The following is a 23,213-nucleotide window of genomic DNA, read 5'->3' as shown; positions in this document are numbered from 1 at the left end:
TGCAGGAACAGCACATAGGGGCTCCTGCAGGAACAGGGCATGGGGGTACCTGATGAAACCGCGGGGGCGCGGAGGGATCGGCAGGAACTGCGGAGTTAGGGCAGCTGCAGGAACTCCAGAGGACACCTTAATGAATCATAAGCAGTCTATTAGTGGGGGCATGGGGATTCGGGGAAGTACTTCGAGAAATCCCTGGGCACATATAGGAAGTCGGGAACCTTAAAGGACACCAACAGGAACCGCAGGGGGCACCATCAGGAACCACCAGGGATGGAGGGGGAGCCTGCAGGAGCCGAAAGAAATAATGGGAATACACCTGAGGCCGCCATATGGAGTCACCTGAAAGAACCAATCCGCACCATTCTTTGGATGGACATGTCAGGGGCAGTAAACTCTGAAAACTACCGAACTATCTGTGTGTCGACACCATCTGCACCACCTCTGAATGATTTGCAATGACAGCACTGCGCAGCAGGCACAATATCCCACCCGGCTATCTCACTGTGACTCCAACTTCCTCTGACCGGCATGCTGCTCACAGATGGATCTGGCTGCGGGGTTTATGTAATATTATGAGGTAGATGCGGAGCCTGACCTCTTCGGATGTTCTGGACTACTCCAGGGCGGACCGATTATGTAAGTGTGCTAAGTACATTAACCCAATGCGTTCTCTTAAAGGGACGTGGACTGTTTCCTGTCGGCAATAGACAGGTAACCATGGGCGTAGCTTGGTCAGTAAGATTAGGGAGGTGCGAGCTTCATGTTTTCCTACAGCCATGCTGGCATTGCATGCTGCAATACGTTACAAGGGAAGCAGTGCAGAAGGGGGTTTAAGGGGCGGTGGAAAGGAGCAGAGGGCAGATTGGAAGGGGGTACTTTAAATATAATATCTTGTAAAATAACAAAACAATTTAAGTAATTTAAAACATAGACGAGAGACAGTGCAGTGCGTGTGCGTCTGTTTTTGTCTGTGTTTTTAAGTTATAATTCCAGACATACTCCTCATCACACCCGACTGAAAAAACCTGTACCTGACTATTGCCTAGAGAATTGACAGACCCCCACCCCTCTGAAGCTACGCCCCGGTGGATCACCGCTGCAGGTGCGCTAAATCACTGACATACTACGAGGGTTGGAAGCTGTCACTTGCGGATTACACACACTCCGAACAGGTGCATGGACTCACTAGGTCGTATCACCAAGTTTGGAGCCTGTCATATACAGTTTACCAGAGCCCCCAACAGATGCAGGAAGCCGCTAAGGTCTCTCAACCAGAACTAGCCCCCCCCCCCCCCCGGTTATAGATATAATGGATCCCTGTGTCAGACGCCAGGATCCCTAAATCTGTCCCGCACTCTGAATATACAGATCAGCAGCTCTTACCACAGGCTCTATCGCCGCTTGGTGCCGCCGACCCGCGGGGCCCGAGTCCGGCTTGTCCCCACGGTCTGTGCTCCTGATCGATCCTGGCCCTCCTTCTAGTTCCAGATGGGATGCGCGGTTCTGGGTCAGGTTGTGGGCCCCTGCCGCATAGGCGTGCTCCGTTCCGGCCGAGATGGTTCCCGCATCCCCGGGGGTTGGCTCCACCGCGCCCGGTCACCCGGGCGTCAGCCGCTCGGTGCCGATGGTCGTGGATGGGCCTGGGTCGTACAGCGCCGGGGCCGCCGTTGCTCATTCTGCAACAACATTACTCAATGATGGTTGTCTTTTCCAATAGGCCTCGAGAAACAAAGTGAAAGCAATCTCCTTTGGACGCAGCCTCTTACACTGAAAATAAGCCGAGGTGCCGTGACAGCGGGAGGGGGGGGGCAGGAAAGGGCACACGGACAGCGGGAGGGGGGGGGAGGGAACGGGCACACGAACAGCGGGAGGCGGCGGGAAGTGGCACACGCTGGTTGAAGACGGCACTGCGGAGCTTCTCAAGTAAGCTACTGCCCGGCCGCCATCTTTGGAGAAATTACCAAAACAAACCTTAACAAAATAAATAAATAAAGCACCGCCCACCGCCGCAATGACGTTCACAAAGGGGCGGAGAGCGAAAAAATCGCCGAAACGCCCACGAATCTGCTCGGGCAATGACTGACGCATCTCTGTTCCAATGGCTAGCCTCCATTTATGGAGCTAGTCAATGGAACAGAGAGGCGGGTTAAAGCCCCATACTGATTCTCAAAAGATTGCGCCTGCGCAAACACTGCTGCGCAGTGCTACGCCAGGCGAAACCTAAAAAGGCTTACGTTCTAGAAGTCGTTGAATTCCCTGTGCACGATTTTTTGCGCCTGACCTCATCTCCTGCTCTTAGCTTCAGAGGGTACAGCTGCCTCTCTTGTAAAGTGAAGACGTACAGATGGTCTCTTTTAGAGCAGAGTGCAGAAACTTGGGTTTCTTTTGCTCTCTCCTATGGCAAAGACAAACTTGACTTCAACACCAGATGACACCGAAGGGCACAGTATGTGACCTCTGGGCCATAGTGTGCTTTCGTACACTCAAATGTAGTGTGTGGAGGACTGGTCATTGTGTGGAGAGAAAAAGGAAAAATACCCATCAGCCCACCCGTTGGCAGAGTCTCATCATCTGGGTTTTTGTGTAAATTGGTATCTACTAGGTGCCTCACTAAACGTATAGTGAGGGGTTCTAGTGTTAGATCCACCAGTGAGAGAGAGCCAACAGGATGTGCTGGTAATGCTGAAGGGAAAAGTTTGCAGTGCTCAAAAGGTGTGTAAAAAGATAATAGTGAAAAGTGGTGTTTAAGATTGTCTGTTATGGTGCCAAAGGTAAGACTTTATTGAGGGGTCATCATAACGGCAAGATTAAAAGCAGAGTGATGATAGTGTATCAACAAATATTACTATCAGTAGATGGAACTATATGGTCGACATGTTTCAGCCTAACATGGCTTTCTTCAGGACCCGTAAATATTACACTACTGCAACAGTGAAAAGTAGATAAACTTTGGTGAACCATGCAGGAAGAGATAGGCAAAGGGTAAGGTAGAGAAGAGACAGTTACACCACCAAAGCACATGCAATGATTTGAAATACACACATTAGAGCTAACTGTTTCTTTTTACCTGCAGGCCATGGTGGCGTGTTACCCCGGCAATAGAATGGGCTATGTCCGTCATGTAGACAACCCCAACGGCGACGGTCGTTGCATTACATGCATATACTACTTGAACCAAAACTGGGACGTTAAGGTATGTACCAGCATTGTACCAACAAGGTAATTGACACGTGGAGAACCTAACAGAACTGAGTAGCGGTTACTGGCACCCTTACAGACGACCGGGGAGCCTATGTAAATGTAAAATGTAAATTAATACTTGTATAGCGCACTACTCACCCGCAAGGGTCTCAAGGCGCTTGTACGAATACCGCTGTGGAACCCATCCTGGCTTTCCCTGTGAGGCGTCCACTCCTGGGCACCCCCAAGGTGGAGGCCAGGCATCCTTAGCATTGTGGGGGCCGTTGTGGAGATTAAGCAAGCTATTGCCCAGAGTTGCAGAGTGGGACTCCATGATTGTAATAGGCACCGAGGCAAGAATTAACAGGTCTGTGTAATTTTTGAGCCCAAGACCCACCGAGGCGGGGAATTGAACCCTGGTCCCGGGCCAGACCTCTGCATCATGGTCTGCCGCTCTAACCATTGAGCCACACTTCTCCACTATGCTGATCAGGGCTCACCTCCCTGAATGCTTCTTTGACATGTGATGGTCCAACCACTATCTAAACTTTGCGACCTCCCAGTGGCAAATCTCGTGAGCCGGGGATGCAGGAATTTCTATGCTCTGTCACATGTAAGCAAATTTTTCTTAGATATTTATATTTTGGAAATAATAATGCCCGCTCCTCTGCCCTGAGAGGGTTGCAGTGGACAGCCCCTCGTCATAGAATTGAACATTGTCACTCTTACCACTTATTCTGCTTTTCCTTATTGAACATTGTGTACGTGTTTTGGGCTGTTATACCAAAAGAAATGATTGGGTGTTGCTTGTGTAACGCCCTCTGTCGCTTCTATAAAAGTGGTCTGAGGCATAAATCAAGTACTAGCCAGCTTACATTTCAAGATCATTAATGTGGTTGTCCAACCTGGCCCCATATACCTGTTATCATGTTTAGGCTACTAGATTCTGTCAGAGCTAGTTTGCATGTGCGGAGAAGACATACTTTGGAGATGGGTCACGGCAGCCTTAGCTTACCCGTGGCTCCACTCTTTAGATCGTGACCAGCCACCGAGAGAGACAAGAGGGTGCTTCCACTTATGAAGGCAACTAGAAACTGTACCTTTCCAAAGAGTACTTAAGTATACATGAGGAGGAAGGGTGCAGAAGAGTTTTGGTATTTTGTCTTTTATGTTGCACAGACATGTCCATCTCCGCAGGGATATCGCTGTGATCCGATGGACACTATGGCCATGTAAGGGTTTGGTGAATACCACTTACGGCTTCGCTCCGGACTCCACATTTGTGGTCAAACCCAAAGTATACTTTTGCATAACATTAATTCCTCCCAGCAAGTATTCATCCCACAAGTGATCACAATGTGAGGGAAGAATAGAACGGATGCCTACACTGCTACTTGCCATTTAAGACCCCTACTTCTGTTTGTTTTATTTCTCACAGGTGGATGGAGGACTCTTGCAGATCTTTCCAGAAGGGCGATCTATGGTGGCTAACATTGAGCCACTGTTCGATAGGCTGCTAATATTTTGGTCCGATCGGCGCAATCCCCATGAAGTGAAGCCTGCCTACTCTACCAGGTAAAGATTAGTTATCCATCCAGTGGCTTCTATGAAAAGTAATGCTATCAAAGTAAGGTATCATGGCATTTTAGGATCAGTTGCGTAGCTGCTCAGAAGTCTTGTGCATGTTTTCTCTTCCCTCTACAAAGTGTTTTTTTTTTTTAATGAGGATGGTAATATGTAGCATAGCATTAAATGCAAATAAACTGTGATAAATATGATCTGAAAGTTCTGGAACAGCCCTGAACTCATCTTGGTATTTCATAGACTAGGAGACCAGGATAATCCCAGATCCCTGGAGGTCTCATTTGGAAACAGTGATTACGTGAAATTGTCAAAGCATGTACTACATGTGCCTTGCACCCAGTAATGAGTCTTTGCATTTTTTCTTTCAATTTAGCGCAAACTCGACCCAAAGGTATACAGCACCTCACATGAGCACCAGTTACATTACACAAGGATAAATTCATTTTTGGCAGGCACAGGGAGATGAAGTGATTTGCCCAGACTCACAGGATGGTGGGTCGATGGCGAGACTCGAACTTGGTCCCCCAGCTCCAAAGTCGGCAGCCCTGGCCGTAAAGCCACATAACCAGTGTAAACAAATTGGCAAATTATCAACATATAACAAGGGAGAAATTGTATGGAAATACATATAACGTAGCATCTACTAGTGGCAGACAAATTGTCTGCCACTAGTAGATGCTACGTTATATGTATTTTTTATGAAGTATATTGTGCTTTGAGTAATTTTGTTGTTTATATAACAGGTTCACCTTATGTATTTTTATTATTTGTTTTTAACCATGAATATTTGTTAATATATTAAATGAAGTCTATTTTTTTTTATTTACCTAGTTTGGTGTCTTCCTTACGATTTCTCCCTTGTTATATGTTAATAATTTGCCAATTTGTTTACACTGTTTATTTCCCTGTACCCTGAATTAATTTTCTGAACAGGGGGTCCTTGTTATTTACATTACGTAAAGCCACATAAAGCAGACTGAGATTTACTGTCTTATGCAGTAATGTCCATTACAGTACATAATACCATGGCGGTCTGAGCCTTGATCCCTCAAGTGCCATGCATGCTGGAGATAGAGAAGGTTACTTCATCTGATGACGGCATGCTAGGTACACATTGTGTTAGGCAACTTGTGTTATCTCATGGAACATTATTGATGAATAGACAGCTAGTGTAATAATTCCCCTTCCAACTTGCCTTTTTTCTCCAGAGTTTTATATAGCGCAAACTTGACCCGACGGTATCAAAGGTAACAGAGTGCTTTACATGAGCGCCAGTTGTGTTACATGAGGACACATTCATTTTTGTTAGGCACAGGGAGATTACGTGATTTGCCCAGAATCACAGGATTTTGAGCGTCTTTGCCGAGACTTGAAACAGGTTCCCCAGATTTGAGGTCGACCTCCCTAGCCCTTAGGCCACATCTTCTCCCCAAGCCTGACTGACTTGCTGTTGTGTTTCTTTAGGTTTGGCGTGCATGGTATTGCACCATTCTTAGCTATCCTATATCTATTCCTTACTTACTTTAGGGGGCTTAGGGACAGGCTACATTTGTCATTGGCTTAGTTTGCTCCGAAATCTTCAGTCATTGGCTTTAGACATTGTCAATCACACAATGCATCAGCTTACTGTAGTATTTTAGAATCAGTGTTTCTACTGGCTGTTTAGCTGCATTCTGCCTCCATTTGAATGCAAGAGGAACTTTTTTTTACAAGTGTAATCAGTTGGCAACACTGGGAAGGGAGCTTTGGCAATTACATTTGTAAAGTGAATGCAACAGAAAAGAAAGCCTTCGTTCTTTTCCATGGCATCCATTTTCCAGAGGGTTATATTTGTACTTGCCCCCCATGCACAAACAAGCTATGGCAAAGGTAATAGGTTTGTTATTTGTACAGCGTGCACACACCCACGTCTGATCCACATGCCAAGCAAACATCAAACCTATAGACTTTGTAAATACATTTTTTATAGTAACTGTTTTGGAACCTCAAAGGATTGTAGCTCCCTTCTCATAATCGCTACCTTGTTTCTTCATGCCGCCATGAGCTGAAGTCATTCTTTATTAACTATATTTCCTTACACTTTCAGGTATGCCATCACAGTGTGGTATTTTGATGCAAAGGAACGAGCAGAAGCCAAAGACAAATATCGGTTAGGTAAGGAAAATTCTTTCTTTCTTTCTTTCTTTCTTTCTTTCTTTCTTTCTTTCTTTCTTTCTTTCTTTCTTTCTTTCTTTCTTTCTTTCTTTCCTAGCCGTTCACACATTTTCGGTTTTTGTATCCACTCTTCCCTTCCTGTATTACTTTATTTTTTTCTCACTAGCTTTTTTCTTTACACTTTTCTTTTTTTCTCCTTTCATACTCCCCCTTTTCTTCTGTCTTCCTACCCTTGCCCTTCTTTACTCCTTTTCTTTTGATTATTTGTTTCTTCTATCTTTCCTTGTTTTACACCCTCTAAAAGATTCGTTTTAAAACATCATCTATCGTTTTCTTCCTTCACTTTTGGTCTCCACTTTTTTCATTCTTTGTGTTGAGATCTGTGCTGTTCTTTTCCTTTTATCCCTTTGGTATCTACAGCTTTTTTTATTTGATCACTCTTCTTTCCGGTGACAATCTCAACAGGCACAGATGTCTCTCATTTCTTCAACAGACGTTCTTCCCTCCCCATGCCCTTGCCCCTGAGCCTCCCAAGCCAAAGAGTGCAGCTCAGGGTCACAGGCATTGCAATGCAAAATACCCACAGCCTCTCTCCTGTTTTGGTTTTAAAGGCACGCAATGTATGCCATGTTGTGCACTGAACCGTATCCGCGGGCTTGTTCAATGAGGGCTGGGTGGAGGCTTGTGTGTGAAACTATAATGCAGCATGAGTACGTCCTAATCTCACAGCTGCAAAGAAGACCGAAACCGCACAAAAAGAAGTGGCAAACCACAAAATGAAGAAAAGAAGCAGCCCTCATAAAGACAGATAAAGCTGTCAGAGCTGGGAGAAGTGGCGTCTGTTGGTGCTGTTGAGCCTCCAACCTTCACAGTGCTTGAGGGTTGTGATGGCCGATTTACTCGTGGCTGGTTACAAACTTGGGGGCAGATTTATGAGGCCCTTGCACCTCTTTGCGCTGCAATTGCGTCACTTTATTTGACGCAACGGCGGCGCAAACAATGCGCCCTATTTACAACGTGACGCATCTAGGGGATGCGTCACGTTGTAAAGCCCTGCGCCATAAGGAGGCGTTCCTGCGCAGGGGGGGGGGGGGGCGTTCCTGCGCAGGAACGCCTCCTAAAAGTGGCTGAGTGAAATCTATAAGATTTCACTCAGTCACTTTCAGGCCAATGCTGCGTCAAAACCCTGCGCCTGCTTGAAGCAGGCGTAAGGCTTGAGGCAGCATTGTGAAGATGGGGCACCCCCGAGCCTTGCTGGAGCTGCGTCGCGCTTGCGACGCAACTCCAGCAATGCGCCACCTTTACGGAACAGATGCGTCACGCATCTGTGCCGTTTTTGCCCCATGGTGCGCCGCATTGTAAATGCGGCGCACCATGGGTGGCGGAGCTGTAGCGCACTGTGGCGCACATTAACTGGCGCATCCCTGGGGATGCGCCAGTTAACACAAATCTGCCCCTTGATTTCAGCACAAACTCTAAAATGTGTTCTAGGAGCACCGCAGCAAAACAGTCGCATTTTGAGGCCTGCCAGATGGCCAATTGAGTTGAGAGTTTGAATACCTGCTGCAGAGATCTGTGTGTAACTTGTATGTAGGAACACATAATTAATGAAGGTGCTCCGTGCACACTCTATCTATGTTATCACGTTCAATTCAATATTCAAACATTAATTTTAGTGCTGCTCCCTTCGTTGCACTTGGTCAGAGTGCCTATAAAGTATAGTAAATTGGTCTGGATGGGAAACCTCCCATCCTGTTGAAAGTGCGCACTTGATTTCAAAGGAACATCAGTTCTTCTTCGATAGTTAAAGAAATTACAAATCCAAAAACATCGCACTACTTTTCTTGCGCCACAAGAGTAGCGTCTACGTCTAATCACTTGTCTCAGGAGGAGCGGCTTAATACTATGATCTTCCTAGTAGTCAATACAAAAAACGTCTGCGTGCGATCACGTGTTATGTGAGTAGCTTCTTACAACGTGGATCTTCATGAATATTAAAGCTATGGCACCCCCTTGATAAAAACGTAGCTTCAATTTATACAGTTTCGATGTTTTTGGATAAACATAGGTTGCACACAGCATTCTGAGGTGGTAGAATTATATGCTTGGACACTGTTGAATAGGTGTAGTAATTTTTCTGTTACTATCATATTGTTCTTTTAAGAAACCTGATATGTTTTCACTCTCCTCTGAGATTTGTGATTAAATAGTTTCCTGTTTTCTATCATTTCTTACAGACCCCTGAGGAAGGGTCCCAATAACAGACCCGAAATGCATTCGCTATAATTCATGAGTTTGATGGAGAAATTTTGAAATCACGAAAAAATTTGCAAAGAAAGAACTGAAATAAAAGAAGTTTGAATATCATCTCTAAAAGGATTTGTAATTTCTTTATATATCGAAGAAGAACTGATGTTCCTTTCAAATCAAGTGCGCACTTTCAACAGGATGGGGGGTTTCCCATCCAGACCAATTCACTGTAACTTGTATGTCACAGGTTGGAATGCCAGTTAGGACTGCTCAGCAGTTCAACCCCCCTAGGTCACTGCAATAAGTACAGTTGTGCTGAGTAATAGTAACACAGAGACGAACTGCATGAGACATTTGTAGATTGCATGGGATTGATTGCTCCTTGGCCGGTGATTTGCCGTCAAATTTTCAGATTGAATGGGTTTGCAACAGGGCTAGTGTAGTTTTGCACTGACGTTAACGATTTACATGGCATTGCACTAGTGCCTTCGCCATTTTAAACTCAAAATTTCCTAGCCGATGACACTTGTCAGTTGGTGGAAGTGTTTGTTTTTTCTATAGTAATTTGTCCAAATCGTTGATCTGGCTGTAGTGCAGTGCCCTGTTATTTACTGCGCTAGGAAACAACAAATTCTCCTGGAAGTAGTTTAACCCCTTTGATGCTGTTGGTGAGCTCAGCTCGTTATCAGCCACGGGGGGCGTGTGCGGATGACAAGCTGAGCTCGTCATCTAACGCGGCTTTTAGAAAAAAGCAGCGTAGCGCGAAAATAACCGCCGCAGCGATGCGGTTACCACCAGGAATAAGTTATTGTTCATATTGATACCCATTGGCTTACAATGAGATTGGGATATAAGGATAATGAGAAAAAAAAAAACAATGCTTAACAGCCCACCCTCCCAAAACACAGGGCCTGATTCACAGAACTAACTTAAGACAAAATCCTAAACTTACTACTTTTGGTATTCACAGAAGTTAGGATTTTGTCTTAAGTTTGTCTTAAGACAGACTTAAGACAGACTTAAGTTAGGATTTTGTCTTAAGTCTGTCTTAAGTCTGTCTTAAGACAAACTTAAGACAAAATCCTAACTTCTGTGAATACCAAAAGTGGTAAGTTTAGGATTTTGTCTTAAGTTAGTTCTGTGAATCGGGCCCAATGTGAGTAAGGACACACACACAGCAGTAGACAGAGGAAGAAACCTATGTTTAATGTTATGAGTGACAACATAAAATGCATATATAATAAAGAGATGGAGACCTGCAGTGCTGCTACCTTAAATACCTGCTGCCTTCCCCAGCGCCCCATTGACCTGTCTTTCTGGCGCTTATTCCTTAAACATTGGTTTTCTTCGCATTGCTGACCGTCTGGCCCCATCTCAGTCTTTGAAAACATGTTGTTGTTGTTGTGTCGTATTCAGTTTGAAGTGGTCCAAGTGGTAGCTTCGCAAGAGTGCGAAACTCAGCCAAAAAAGTGTTTCGCTGTCGCTGACAGAATAGCGGGGCTAAAGGGGCGGGGAGTCGGTGGTGGCGTTGTCTATAAAAATGCCATGTCCCCGAGACGCAGAATTCTGTGGAAATTGGGCATTGTTTTGCAGACTGCAAAAATACTCTCAAGGGCTTCCTGTTACGTGTGTATGTATTTCAACCATCGGGCAGGCTCCTGGGTTTGCTTGAAAACCAGGAGAATTGGGTCATTAGTCACATCAGCTTGGCAGGATGGAGAGGCTAAATTTATATCGATGGCATGGGAAAAAATAGAAAGGCATTCACGTCTGAGGAGAAAGAACAGGGCCACTCACGCAATGCCTGACCACTAGTTCCTGCCACTTGCGGTCTCTGTGGCTGTGGACACCACCTGGCCTCTACTTTGATGTTCGGGCCAAATGTTTTTATATATAGGCCAGTAAAATGAAAGGCAGCGAAATCTGCCAAAATGAAAAATTGTTCTCACTAGTTTAATAGTGGTTGCATTTGTAATCACCCTTAGGGATGTTATACTATTGGGCGAGACGGTGCAAAACAGCCCAATGTGAGAGAAAAGGGCAGCTTTATTAGGCCAGGTTTCAGCTGAACTTTATAAAACAGTATTTTAACATTTAACAACCCCATGTGACCCTTCCCACCCTCAAACATCCCTCTCAACCTGTACAAAAACTGCCAACAAAAGAGGCCAGCATTCAACACGCTCCCCCTTTCATTCCATTCACTGTTCTTTCACATCTGACCCCAGTGCCTCTCTCCTGTCCTCCTTTTGCAGTGGTCCCCCTCGCTAGGACCCAACCCTTCCGGCCTAGTGCATGAGCCTTCCGCTTGTCTGCTGCTTGTTCAAGGACAGCTGAAGTTTACCCTCAACTTGAAAAGCCAATAAAGCCACCCTAATGCAATAGAGAAAAGTAGGCACGTCTTTAAACCCTAGGGGAGGATGTGGGGAACAAAAATAACCTACCCTGTGTCAGCTACAGGACAGCTGCGCAACCTACACTGCTTTATCCCCCGGGGAAAACACTGACTGTGAATCATCCAATCCCCACCCCTCCAAGGGCCTTGTTGTACCACCCGTCCGAGAACCACTGGCGGTGGACCTCCTTCAGGGAGCCACCTCAAAGACCCCATTCTGAGCCTATGTCCCTCCAGTACTATCTAATATATGTCACGGCACACAGATTTTGCTCACAATTGTCAGGGCTGCTGCTACAAAGCTGATCTCTCATACCTAATTGAAGAGGAAATCCATTGAAAGGTAGGTACAATCAATCTGCACCAAAATGGGACATATCCTCAGAACACACATGCTGCTCAGTTAACAATCTCACTCAAAAACCCTTGGACCACACTTGCTGGTAGAACAGAATGTTAAATAAATCTAGGAGTGTATCTTCATGGCAGTCTGTTCATGATGGCCCAAACTAACTATGTAATTAGCAACATCTTACACCGTGTTTTGCAACTCACTCCTTTGTCTCTGAGAACTAAGACCATTGGCACCTTAGTCGGTTCCAGGTTATATTTGGGGGCCGTGGACAAACAGCAGCGTAAAATACAGATTAAACAACATTCAGGAGTATGTTTGGCCTCTGGTTTGTGAAGAACCAACATTTGCAGGGCTGTTCACTAACAGTACGTGGTGCATCTATCCAAGACTAATCTACAAGTGCCATTTTGGTTGGGGAAAGTGACGTTTTAGTCAGAGAAGAAGCATGTATCCACTCAGTGAGCATTCCAGCTATCCACATATGAAGTGTGCAGTGTTTTGTTGTTGTTGTTTTTTTTACTTTTTTTGAAGTGTCCAGTTTGACTAGTTTAGAAACCCCGCTTTTGAACACACTCCTCCAAGCTGTAGTTTGCAACCACAATCAATACCTTCAGATCAAATTGTAAGACTCATCTTCCTAACGAGGCGAGCCAGTGACATGGTTCAGCACAAGGATAGGGCCTCGGTCATATAAGGTCATTTATAAATATCCTTATTTATATTTCACTCATCAATAAAGGGGAAACTGCAGCATTGTTATTGTGCCACTCTAGTCCTCTCTGATACCCATCCCCAGCAATTATGTTTCTCTTGGCCCATTTTTTGGGGTACATTTATATTTAGTGTATTAAAGGCTGTATAACATTTTGATCATATTTTATTATCTCCAAACTCCTTTTCTGCTGGCAAGAATTGTTTGCATCTTCATTATTTTTGTTCGAGCCTCACTCTGATTGTAGAGACCACATTCTTGGACCCTAGGATTCCTTTTATTCATTGAATGTTCATAGTCTTCCTAAATATGTGGGGCCTCATTTATGAGGCTGTGTGTCACTTTTACGTCGCCGGTGCGTCACTTTTTGTGACGCACCAGTGGTGTAAAAAATGCGCCTTGTTGCGCCATATTTACAAAGTGACGCATCTAGGTAGATTCGTCACTTTGTAAACCCCTGCGCCACATTATACCTGCGCCAGGGATAATGTATGCAAGGGGGGGGCGTATTGACGCAAGGAAGGGTTGTAGAAGTGACGCTGTGAAATTTTTGAGATTTCACTGCGTCACTTTTAGGACGCCGTTGCGTCAAAATCTTGCGCCTGCCTCACAGCAGGCGTAAGACTGACGTAGGCCCTTTCACATGGGGCTTCCTTTTGCCCACATAGTATGTATTAAAACTATTGTTTGTATTATTATATATTATTAGTTATTCAATATTCAGGAACTTTGGGTTATTTCCACAATAATCTTTGGAGTGTCTTTATACTTCAAGGTTTCATATACATTTGAAATTTTGCTCCATTTCGCTATTTCTATATATCCACATTATTATGTGAATAATGAATCAGGTCTGAACCACCACACATTCCAAGGCAATTTCACACTCCTTCTTTAGGATAGCTGTCATATGTTAAAAAAGATCACATTTCACCTCAATATCGACTGTCACCTGTGTTTCGTAAATCCAGTGACTTTCAGTATTCACTTAATAATCTATTCTCCCTCATTCTAATCAAAGTTCCCCTCCATGCTTGGTCCATAGCCCTCTGGAACAAGCAGCGAGTAAAAACTTGGCCGAATTACTGATTTAAAGTTTAGTTGGTAATTTTGTTTGACTTTCAGTTCATACTAGCACCATCCAAACTTATTATCATTCACTTGTTTCTTCTACTTTAAAAAAAAAAGTGGGTTTGTAATGCGCTTGAATCGACTCCTGAAGGAGTATCTCTGTGCAGTAGACCGCTGGGAAACCCGTCCTGGTTTTCCCTGTGAGATGGTCCCTACTGGGTATCTCCAAGGTGAAACCAGGCATCCCCGGCATATGTGGGGGGCCGTTGTGGAGATGAGGCAAGCTAATGCCCAGAGTTGCAGAGTGTGATCCCTGGTTAGAGTAGACACCGAGGTGAGAATTATCGAGTCCGCTGACCCTGGTCCACGACCCTGCCGCATCAGGAATTGAACCCTGGTCCCGGGCGGTCTTCTGCTCTCGGGTCTGCTGCCTCTAACCAGTGAGCCAAACTACCTTGCTGAACTGGAACATATTATGCTTCCCATTACCTCTGTCAGTAGTTAAACATGCCCTGCTGTTCCCTGAAATCTAATATTAAACATAACTTCCTTTAATGTCGAAACTCTTATTGTGATATATACGTTCCACAGATCTGTGTTCTCTAATCATGTAGGGATAGACGTTCCTAAACATGATTCAACGCCAATTTCAAATAGGAGTCATGACAGTTGTGTAGCAGTTTGTGGCGTAGTGATTTCAGTTTTGTTTCTTTGAACTCTTTCAATAGCTGTTGATAATGTTTCCCATTGTGTATCTCCTTATAGTTGTGTTATTCTGAACTCCAGCACATGTGGAGATCTTCTGATACCTGACTGATATAAATATTGTCAATGATCATGTTATTTATTGTCACATACAAGATGGATAGCAGTACCTTGTTGTCGCAGCACCAAACTATGAGTCTCATTTTGAGTTTGGTAGATGGATTCTTCTGTTGTAATTGTGACAGATATCCTATGTGCTTTATTGCAAGTGCATTACTCTTTCCAAGCTCTCAATCGGGCCCCACATGTTTGTAACTCACAGAGGTGTGGTATTCTTTCTCTTAGGAGATTTGGCTTAAGCAGTAAGATGTATATATAGATATATTATTAAATCCACACATTTCTGACTCTTTTGATAGGTGGCATTGAATTGCCAGTTTACCAGATTTTACATCCACTCTAGATGTAATGAATGTTCTTTACACATTCTGTTCTGTTCATTTTTTACCTCCTCTTTCAAAAGAGGAATATTTATATATTGGTTCTTCCAGTTGTATCAGATGAGTCTATTTCAGTGACCTATGTATCTTTTTGTCATACAGGTTTATGCTTGTTCTGGACAGGGATGCCCTTCTGTGGAATGTCTTTGAACAGTAACTCAAATCCACTGTCTACACACTCCTTTCTCATTTTTACATGTAGTGGTTAACATTTCAGATTTGAACAATGTGGAGCCATATGTTATAACGTATGTACTAGCGGAGGTAATAGGTTTCCGTGTCCAGTATAGTTTTCCTGCAATCATGCTTGTGTACATTGTTGCTACTTGTCTCTTAGACGTCTTAGAAATATTGTTGAGTCATCCAGTGTTCATTGTAAATAGGTATAATCAATGATAGCTTCGCAAGCACACAATTTAGCCTAAGAGAAATTCTAATTTCCATTGCTTGTGCTGTTCACCGCAGGCACACTTACAATTTCAACCATGTGGCAGTGTCAGCCAGATTTAATTCCTAAAATTAACTTTGTAGTCCTAAGTTCTCTTATCCGAAGTCTTCCATATGTTTAAAAACGTTGTGGTTTCCTCTGCAAGAGGGTATCCTAATATTTTCTGTAATGAGAAGTGAAATTTGCCCAGTTTTATTTTGTACCTAGACAATCCTGTAAATTGATGTGGTGCCTTAATTAGATTATCTAATTGATTACTTGTCAGTACAAGCACCCTATCCGTCTGAGATGGAATGGGACTCAAAGGCTAGGTATACAAACGTAGTTTTCACTGACTACTCCATGTCCTTATGAATCCGAGCTTTGTCTCAGAAATTCTATTCATGCTCCTGTGTATGACTGCGGAATCTCCTCTGTAATTGTATAAAATGTTTTCCATCCTTACGAGAATTTGTGACACTGTATTATAATTTGTTTAGGTGAATATGGTTTGTAGGCGCAAAATATTTGTGTATCTAACTAGAGACACTGATCAAAAAATATTCTCGCATCAATTAAGTCTTTCTGTGACTCCTCAAATTCAGCTTGTCTGATCTACATATGACCCATTTGGTCTTGGGTGTCAGCCACTTCCTGCATTCAAAAGGATTCTACATAGGTGTTATTAGGTGCACACTCTGTGTCAGTCACAGTGGGATGCTTAGTTTTGCCAGAATTGACCTGCACTGCTTTTCTTGACAGACATTTTTGTGTTCCTTCTCTCTTTGGGACTTCAGCTTTTCATAGGGGATGCCTTTTAGAAAAAAAAGTCCTGTGTGAAGTGTTTGAAGGATAGGATTCCAGTATACCCAGAGAGCAGATATTCACCCCTACCTCCCCACCCCTCTCGAAAACCTGCATGAAATCTACAGGTACCAGTGCCAGATCAGGCTGATTATGTAGGAATGCCCATCTTCCAACGTGTCCTCTGACATGGCTGCACGCAGGAGATATACCAGAGCTTTTCTAAAGGTAGACATCTCTTTATGTAGCCTTAATAAATACACGAAGTGTCATATAATAACATTTGGTCACCTGAACAACCTTTTACGTTTACCATGCTTCGGTAGTGGACAGATGGTCAAGAGAGATCCAGGGATGAAGGAAGTAGCAGATTTTTGTTATGTAATAACTAGAACACCCTCCAGAAGGTTTTACATTTTTAAGTGTGTTTTTCAGATGTTTTAGCTCAGATGCATTTACTTTGGTCTTCTACATGCAATGCCTCAAAATCCAAGAGGATTTATATTTAGAATAGGAAATACAAACTCTTGGAAGGTGGGGGGGGGGAGGGTGGTGTTGTGTGTGTGTGTTTGTGTGTGTGTGTGCATACATACTCAGTTGTATTCTGTGGTGTCCAAAGGAGGTGACGACTCTCTGGGGATGTATATCTTGACTTATCAGCGCAGAACCAAGCAACATATACATTGTTTCTTTAGCCTTTACACCCCCAGGCATGGCATAATTCTAAGTAAAATGTTATTTTTAATATTGTACGTTCAGAATAATCTTTGCATTGGAAGACTCATGAATCTTGTTTCTTTTTTCTTTCCCAGCAGCCAGCGGACAGAAAGGTATTCATGTTTCAGTTTCTCAAGGAAACAGCACCTAAAAGAGCCACAGGAATTGTGAGATTTCCAAATTGGAGTCACTTGAGACTTATAAGAGAAACAAACTAATTACCTCTGCTGCTAATGGTCCGGTGTGTCTTTATTTGTTGAGGTCATTGTCTTGGTGGTCTCCCCTTTTCAGTTTGGGACCGCCAAAGGTCTGTTTCAAAACTGGACTCCCAGGATTAGAGTTTGTGGACATGCTGGACTGCAAGACCCTGAGAAATAAGTGGTGAGTGCAAGGTTAGGCCCATGCCTGCAATTCGGAACATGAAGTTTAGGATTTTCGTCGGAAGACTGCTTTGTGGGTTTGGGAATGTATTGCAGAAGACATCTGAGAACTGATATTAGCTGACCATCAGCTCTGTATCACATTCTAATGACTACTATGACACCCGGAAGCTAACCAAGCATTAAGTATTGACTGGGTTGAAGTATGGCGTGCCCAAGAATTTCATTGGGAGGCTTGACCGCTGCTTGATCAACCTGCAAAGACTTTGTTTTGTTGAAAAAAACATTTATTTAATTGTGGAAACGCAAGGTAAAGAAGTTGTAGCCAGGTATTTTTCATCTTTTGATTGCGTATGTCTTTTGATGAAATTCAAAGCCCGGGTAAAGAAGATTGGGATAGAAATACCAGTGATATCACAAAGAATATTCCTTGCAGTCTAAGCCCTGCGCTCATACAGCTTTCTGGTTAAGATCTGGAGACACAGCACCTTGATGGGTTTGCATAAACTAGAAGCTAATGGTCATTAAGGGACAATTTGATCACTCAACTGGTCATTCAAGCAGGAAAGCTGCTCTTAACACGTTTTACCTCCAGGGCTGGATTGCCGTAGGCAGCACCAGGCATTTTTCCCTGTGGGTCGGAAGGCTGGGGTCCGCTTTTGGACTGGTGGGGGCCGTTTTTGGTACAGGAGGCCGATATTTGCGGCAGAGCTGCAATATTGCTCCCCTGTACCAAAAGCAACTGCAGTGTTTTCCAAGCCCCCCCTCCTCCCCTCCCCTGCGGCCGGTCCCACTCAATGGCCAGGGCCGGTTGACATTCCCAGTCCGGCTCAGTATACCTCATTTCGTTTAGTCAGTGCCGTTTATTCAGAAACACAGCTCCTATACAATTCCCTCAGTCCCCACATCACTGAACTCAAGAGCTCAGTCACTTCTGTGGAGTCTCATTCATCCTCCACCACTTGCCTCGCACACAGTCAAAGTAATAGAAACTGTCATCCCACTTATTACTGGCCCAGTTATTTCAATGCAGTCTTAATTGTTCCCAATATGGCTTCTTCATACACGTCAGTAGACTCTTGCATGCTTCGTGCAATGCTGTTTGTATGCAGTGCAATGGATTATGAATTTCTGGCCAAGCCTCATTCTTGTATTTCTCAGACCACAATTTGCTACAAATATATCAGTTTCAGTAGTGTTGCAATTTTTCAAATATTGAAGTTTTAGCATAAATTGTGAAACCTGAGGTTAGACAAACTATGCTGTATGCTGAGATATTGGTCCAATAATAAAGAACCAATACCCCATTAAATGTTGTAAATCCCACTCTGGAAGCACTGTATCATCACTATATTTGAAAATGTGTAAAGCGTGCGCCCATTGTTATAAATATAAGGGGCATGATGAACTCTCCCTGAAGACCATTGCTAGTTTTCCCTTACACTTCATGGCTGGTCTTGGCTTAAAGTGTGGGCCTTTCAGTTGTCTTTGAGTGTCTGGCCAACTTTGATGTGACGTGCTTGGTCAAAAACTTGCCCCAAGTAGCGTGACTGGCAACATTGACCTAAGGAGTGTATACTAAGATGATGGGAAAAGAGGCTGAAGAATGCCAAAATTCCCAAGGCACTAGAGCCTTTAGAAAAGGTCAGAACCAGGGCAAAATTGCTACTCACCAAAATATATTAGAAAAAAAACATGACAATATTCTGTTAGTGCATTCAGTTCTATGTGAGGTGATAATGAAGCAGATGCGTTCCTCAGTGTTTGAAAAGGTTAACGTTAAGTTCTTTGTTTTTGAATAACTGGATATTATTCTTTTTATAATTGACTTCCCTGAAAGCTTTCTCTGCTGAGATCGCCTAAGCACCATAACCCGATTGGAAGTTTGCATGGGATGACCTCTGGGCGATTTGGCCAGAATGGTACAAATCTCTGTTATCTCTTTAACTCTTCAAACTAGTGGCTGAATTAAGTCTTTCGAGAGAACTATCAACTTTATCATACAACGACTCCCACCTGACACAGAAATGCACCAACCACTATACTGAATAGCTAACGGCCAGACTTTATTTTAAAAAAAAAAACGAATTTTCTCTTCTTTTCCCCTGCGCAAAGGGTCCTATTGGTCTTCCGCCCTTCCTGATGACTTAAGTGTGTTTCTCTCTAGAAGGAGTGTCTTGCTACAAAATGTGTCAAAGCAAAATAAATGGCTTTGCACCTGCCCTGCATCTGAAAGCCTCTAGCCACTCACTTTGTGCCCTGAAGAAGACCCAAAGAAAGTCAAGAAGTGATTGAAACCTTCCTTTCTCTTCAAACAGGCTTTTGGACTTATTGCAGCTGAAACAAAACTATGATCTTATTAGACTCTGCTGTCAATGCTGTAGAGGTTGTCATCTGGCAGTAGGTATCCGTCTTTCTCCCCTTGCTAAAGTGCAATTAAGTGTTAACATGTAGAAGAATAAAATAAAACACATCTCTTTAAATTTGTGTCAAATAATCGTTTTAGTTGGTCTGTTTAAAAACTACTTCCTGTATTTGGTGGCGTAATGTTGAATTGCAGAAGTGCCCCGCTAATCGCCTAGTTAGCATTGATTTTTATGTTTAATAGATCAAAAAATAGTTTTAAAATTATTTTTGCATAGTTTGAAAACCGCAGTCCTCCATGATTTTTATTTCTTTACACTTTATTGGAGGAAACTGCTCCTTAATATTTAGCATCAACTGAAGGCATTATATTTTGTGCCATGTGAAACAGTGGCATACTTTATTCGAAGTTTCATCCACTACATCAAAACTTTACCCGTCTTTCTGAGCTGTGTGTTAAAGACTCTATAATAATTCACGAAACTGATTACCCGGGATAGATTATTTTTCTGGCTATATTTTAAAATGGTTGTTCAGATTTGTATTTTATTTGATTCCTTCTCTGGGATGCGACAGAGAGACTTCTTTGCCAGTTTTTTTCTGTACAGAGATGATTTTATTTTAAATTTTCCGTGACCATCCAACTGAAATAAACTGTTACCTCAGTCATCTGTGTGGTGGATGTGATTTCTTCCTGAGCTTGCTATCCAAAAAGCCAATATTCCTCTTCTCTCACTCTTGCATATGAAACTAAAAAACGCGCATTTGCCTGCTTTTTACAAAGAACTGTTTTGTCTAATATTTGTAATAGGAATGACTGTGTGAACAACGGCATCTTGGGGAGTGTTTAATATGGACAAGTATGAATATCATCACCCTGAACAATGCTTGATTTACGTCACTCTTGAATTTGCAAGGGAGCTTGTAAAGCCATCAAATAGCAAAACTCAGTCAGGTTTCAGAATGTACAACAAATATGAAAATAATCTACGCTGATGTTGATATTGTTCTTAGCGAACACAAGGTGAATATGGATGGAGCGCTGAATTCACTGCTCAATTTGAGCCATTGGTTGCTGGTGCTCAGCACCGGCACTTAATCACCAGCACCGGAGCTTTTCATGAGCACAAGTTAAGGACACATTCATTTTTGGTAGGCACAGGGAGATTAAGTGATTTGACGAGAATAACAGCATGTTGAGTGGACGCCCAGACTCGAACCTGGCTCCCCAGCTCCGAAGTCGGCAGCTCTGGCCATTATACCACACCCCCTCCCCACTTTCATGGTTAGTAGTTGGTTCTGTTTTAGGCCGCGCCAACAGGAGAAATGGGCTGGTGCAAGCTCGCTCCTGTTGAGAGCCTCAGCACTTATTTTTTTACAAGTTAACCACTGCCCCCACTATTAGATCTGGGTTAAGTCCATCATCGTTCTTTAGCTCACTTCGTCACCCCAGTTTAGAACCAGCTATATGCAAATCGGTCTTGACCCTGTGCCTCATGGGAACAGTCCAGCCCGAACTACCAAGCCAGGTCTTTCCTGGACCGGAAACAAGCATCCTGGGACCGGTTTCGGGGTAACACCCCTCACCAGCCAGGCTAGCTTGAATTTAGTGGCAAAGTGAGCAAGGGACCCACGTCTGGGCATACCCTGCCAACTTAGGGCGAGGAAAACAAACACAAGGAGACGATGGACGAAGGGCTGAAACTTTTCAGATACTCACCCCTACATTATTAGATCTGGGTTGAGTCATCATCATTCTTTAGCTCACTTTGCCACCCCAGATATTGTTCTTATACATATTTAATCGGGATATGCTGAAAACATTTATTGGAAGTTACTACGCAGTGTCCAAGAGCCCAGCCCTGGTAAACAAATGTGTGACTTTTGTCTCTACTGTTTTATTGTAGGCAATATTTGGAGACTAAGCAGTAGATTGCAACGCATGAGACGTAATCAGAGCCATTTCTATTAATTTATGAATTGTTCTATGATGTTCTAAGTATTGAGATGCTTGGAAAAAAATACTTACCTTTGTCATCGGACCTTTTAAAGAAGGTCATTATCATCAGAGTTCTCAGACATGTACATCACCAGTAATAAGCATGAGAACACTTCTAGATTCACATACTTTGTGCAATCCCGCCATCTAGTGGTAGAGTCCAGAAGTGCCTTTTTTCTCCCCTCAAAAAGTTTGTTAGCTAGTGGGTGCAAGTCGACATAGGGAGAGCCTCTATATGACCACAATGCCCATGTGGGTGCCCAACATTGTATATTCTGTTTTTTTCCACTGTTGGTTACAGAGGTCCATCAGAGAGCTCCTGACTTTTTTTCTACGCAGGTTATTGAGAAATCCTCAAAGAAGAAAAGCAATAGAGGGTACTAAAATAGGCACTAAACCCAGAAGAGAGGCTTTTTGGGTGTTTGTCTGGAGGGATCGACATTCAGAGAATGCTTTTTGGTCAAAATGGGTTCCCTGCAGCTCCTCAACTAGGGCGACCAACCGTCCGTAAATTTCATTGACTGTCCCTAATTTGGACCTCACGTCCGTTGTCCGTAAGGATACCTTTTACAGATGCCTTTTGTCTGTAATTATGGCCATTACCGGGAGACACACTGCCCTCCTGCGAGAAGCCTTAGCCCCTTGATTGGGCTGCCTCGCACTCCTCCTCGAGCACAAGAGCAGCCCCTCCTCCCCCCCCCCCATTGTCATACTGTATGCCGGCTGATTGCCACATACAGAATGACAATGGGGCTGTCTGGGCTGTTAAAGCACATGGTGGCCTCCTCCTGCCTCAGTGTTAGGTGGGTACAAGGTAAAATGCCCATGCTGCAACGTGAGAATACAGTTTATATAAAGAAGCCTGTGAAACAAGCTAAAAAGAACAGGTATAGTTCTTTCACTGTCTCATCATTTTAGAACTGACACATTTTCAATATTATATTCAACAAAGCCATGGTTTCTGCCTTTTAGGTCTCTCCTACGCAGCACGCATGTGCTGCATAGGAGAGAGACCTTTAGCCATCGGCACTGCTTTGGGGGCAAAAACGTGCACGCGTTGCATTGCTTGCAATGGCAATACGTGCACCTCTGGCGATTCCCTTGCGGAAGCGCACAGCGCCTTATGGTGGCGCCATATGGTCGCAATAATTGCGCAATACTGCACGCTCCCGCAAGGTAATCGCCCAGGCACCCTCCCCCTGCTGCCGTGTGAGGCTCGCGCTTGTGCTGGTTATTTCTGTATTTAGGCGTTTAAGGGGGGTGGCAATTTTGCCAAGATACTGTAAACATCCCAAACGGGTGTACTGAGGGTATTGCTTTTGTCTTCTGCTGCAAACTCACACCTTAAAGATGTAATTATAGTTAAAACAGGGTAGAAAATGATCCCTTCTTTGTTCAGATACGTCATTATTCACACAAATACACATTAACATAATAGAACTAGTGTTTTGAAAGAAGCTGTCATTTTAGGAGGACATTCATACTTAAAAAACATGATGTATCTCTTTTAAGGTTCAATGCCTTCAATCTTTAAGTGCATCCTAGGGAGGCTTACAGAGAAAATTTGAAGGTGGAAGTATTTTCATCTGCAGCATTTATTCGTAAGGGAAAGAGGT

The 23,213-nt window shown here is 43.6% G+C and overlaps 1 protein-coding gene across 4 annotated transcripts in view; it reads left to right on the top strand.

Moving 5' to 3' along the window:
- EGLN2 (egl-9 family hypoxia inducible factor 2) overlaps positions 1-20,267 on the top strand; it is a 113,103-nt gene extending 92,836 nt beyond the window's left edge. For 2 of the 4 annotated variants that reach the window (XM_086938005.1, XM_086938006.1), the window contains exons 3-6: positions 3,074-3,193; positions 4,619-4,755; positions 6,851-6,918; positions 16,953-20,267. In XM_086938005.1, the coding sequence (XP_086794131.1) occupies positions 3,074-3,193; positions 4,619-4,755; positions 6,851-6,918; positions 16,953-17,005 (378 nt within the window). In that variant the 3' untranslated portion in view covers positions 17,006-20,267. Of the gene's footprint in view, positions 1-3,073; positions 3,194-4,618; positions 4,756-6,850; positions 6,919-9,155; positions 9,287-16,949 lie in introns of those variants that run through there. The other 2 variants (XM_086938004.1, XM_086938007.1) reach the window with 2 other exon arrangements.
- Positions 20,268-23,213: the final 2,946 nt, after the last annotated feature.

Source organism: Lissotriton vulgaris, chromosome 9, assembly GCF_964263255.1.
Source record: "Lissotriton vulgaris chromosome 9, aLisVul1.2, whole genome shotgun sequence".
Taxonomy (NCBI): Eukaryota; Metazoa; Chordata; class Amphibia; order Caudata; family Salamandridae; genus Lissotriton; species Lissotriton vulgaris.
The sequence above is the reverse complement of the archived record's forward strand: the minus strand, read 5'-3'. Positions and strand labels throughout refer to the sequence as shown.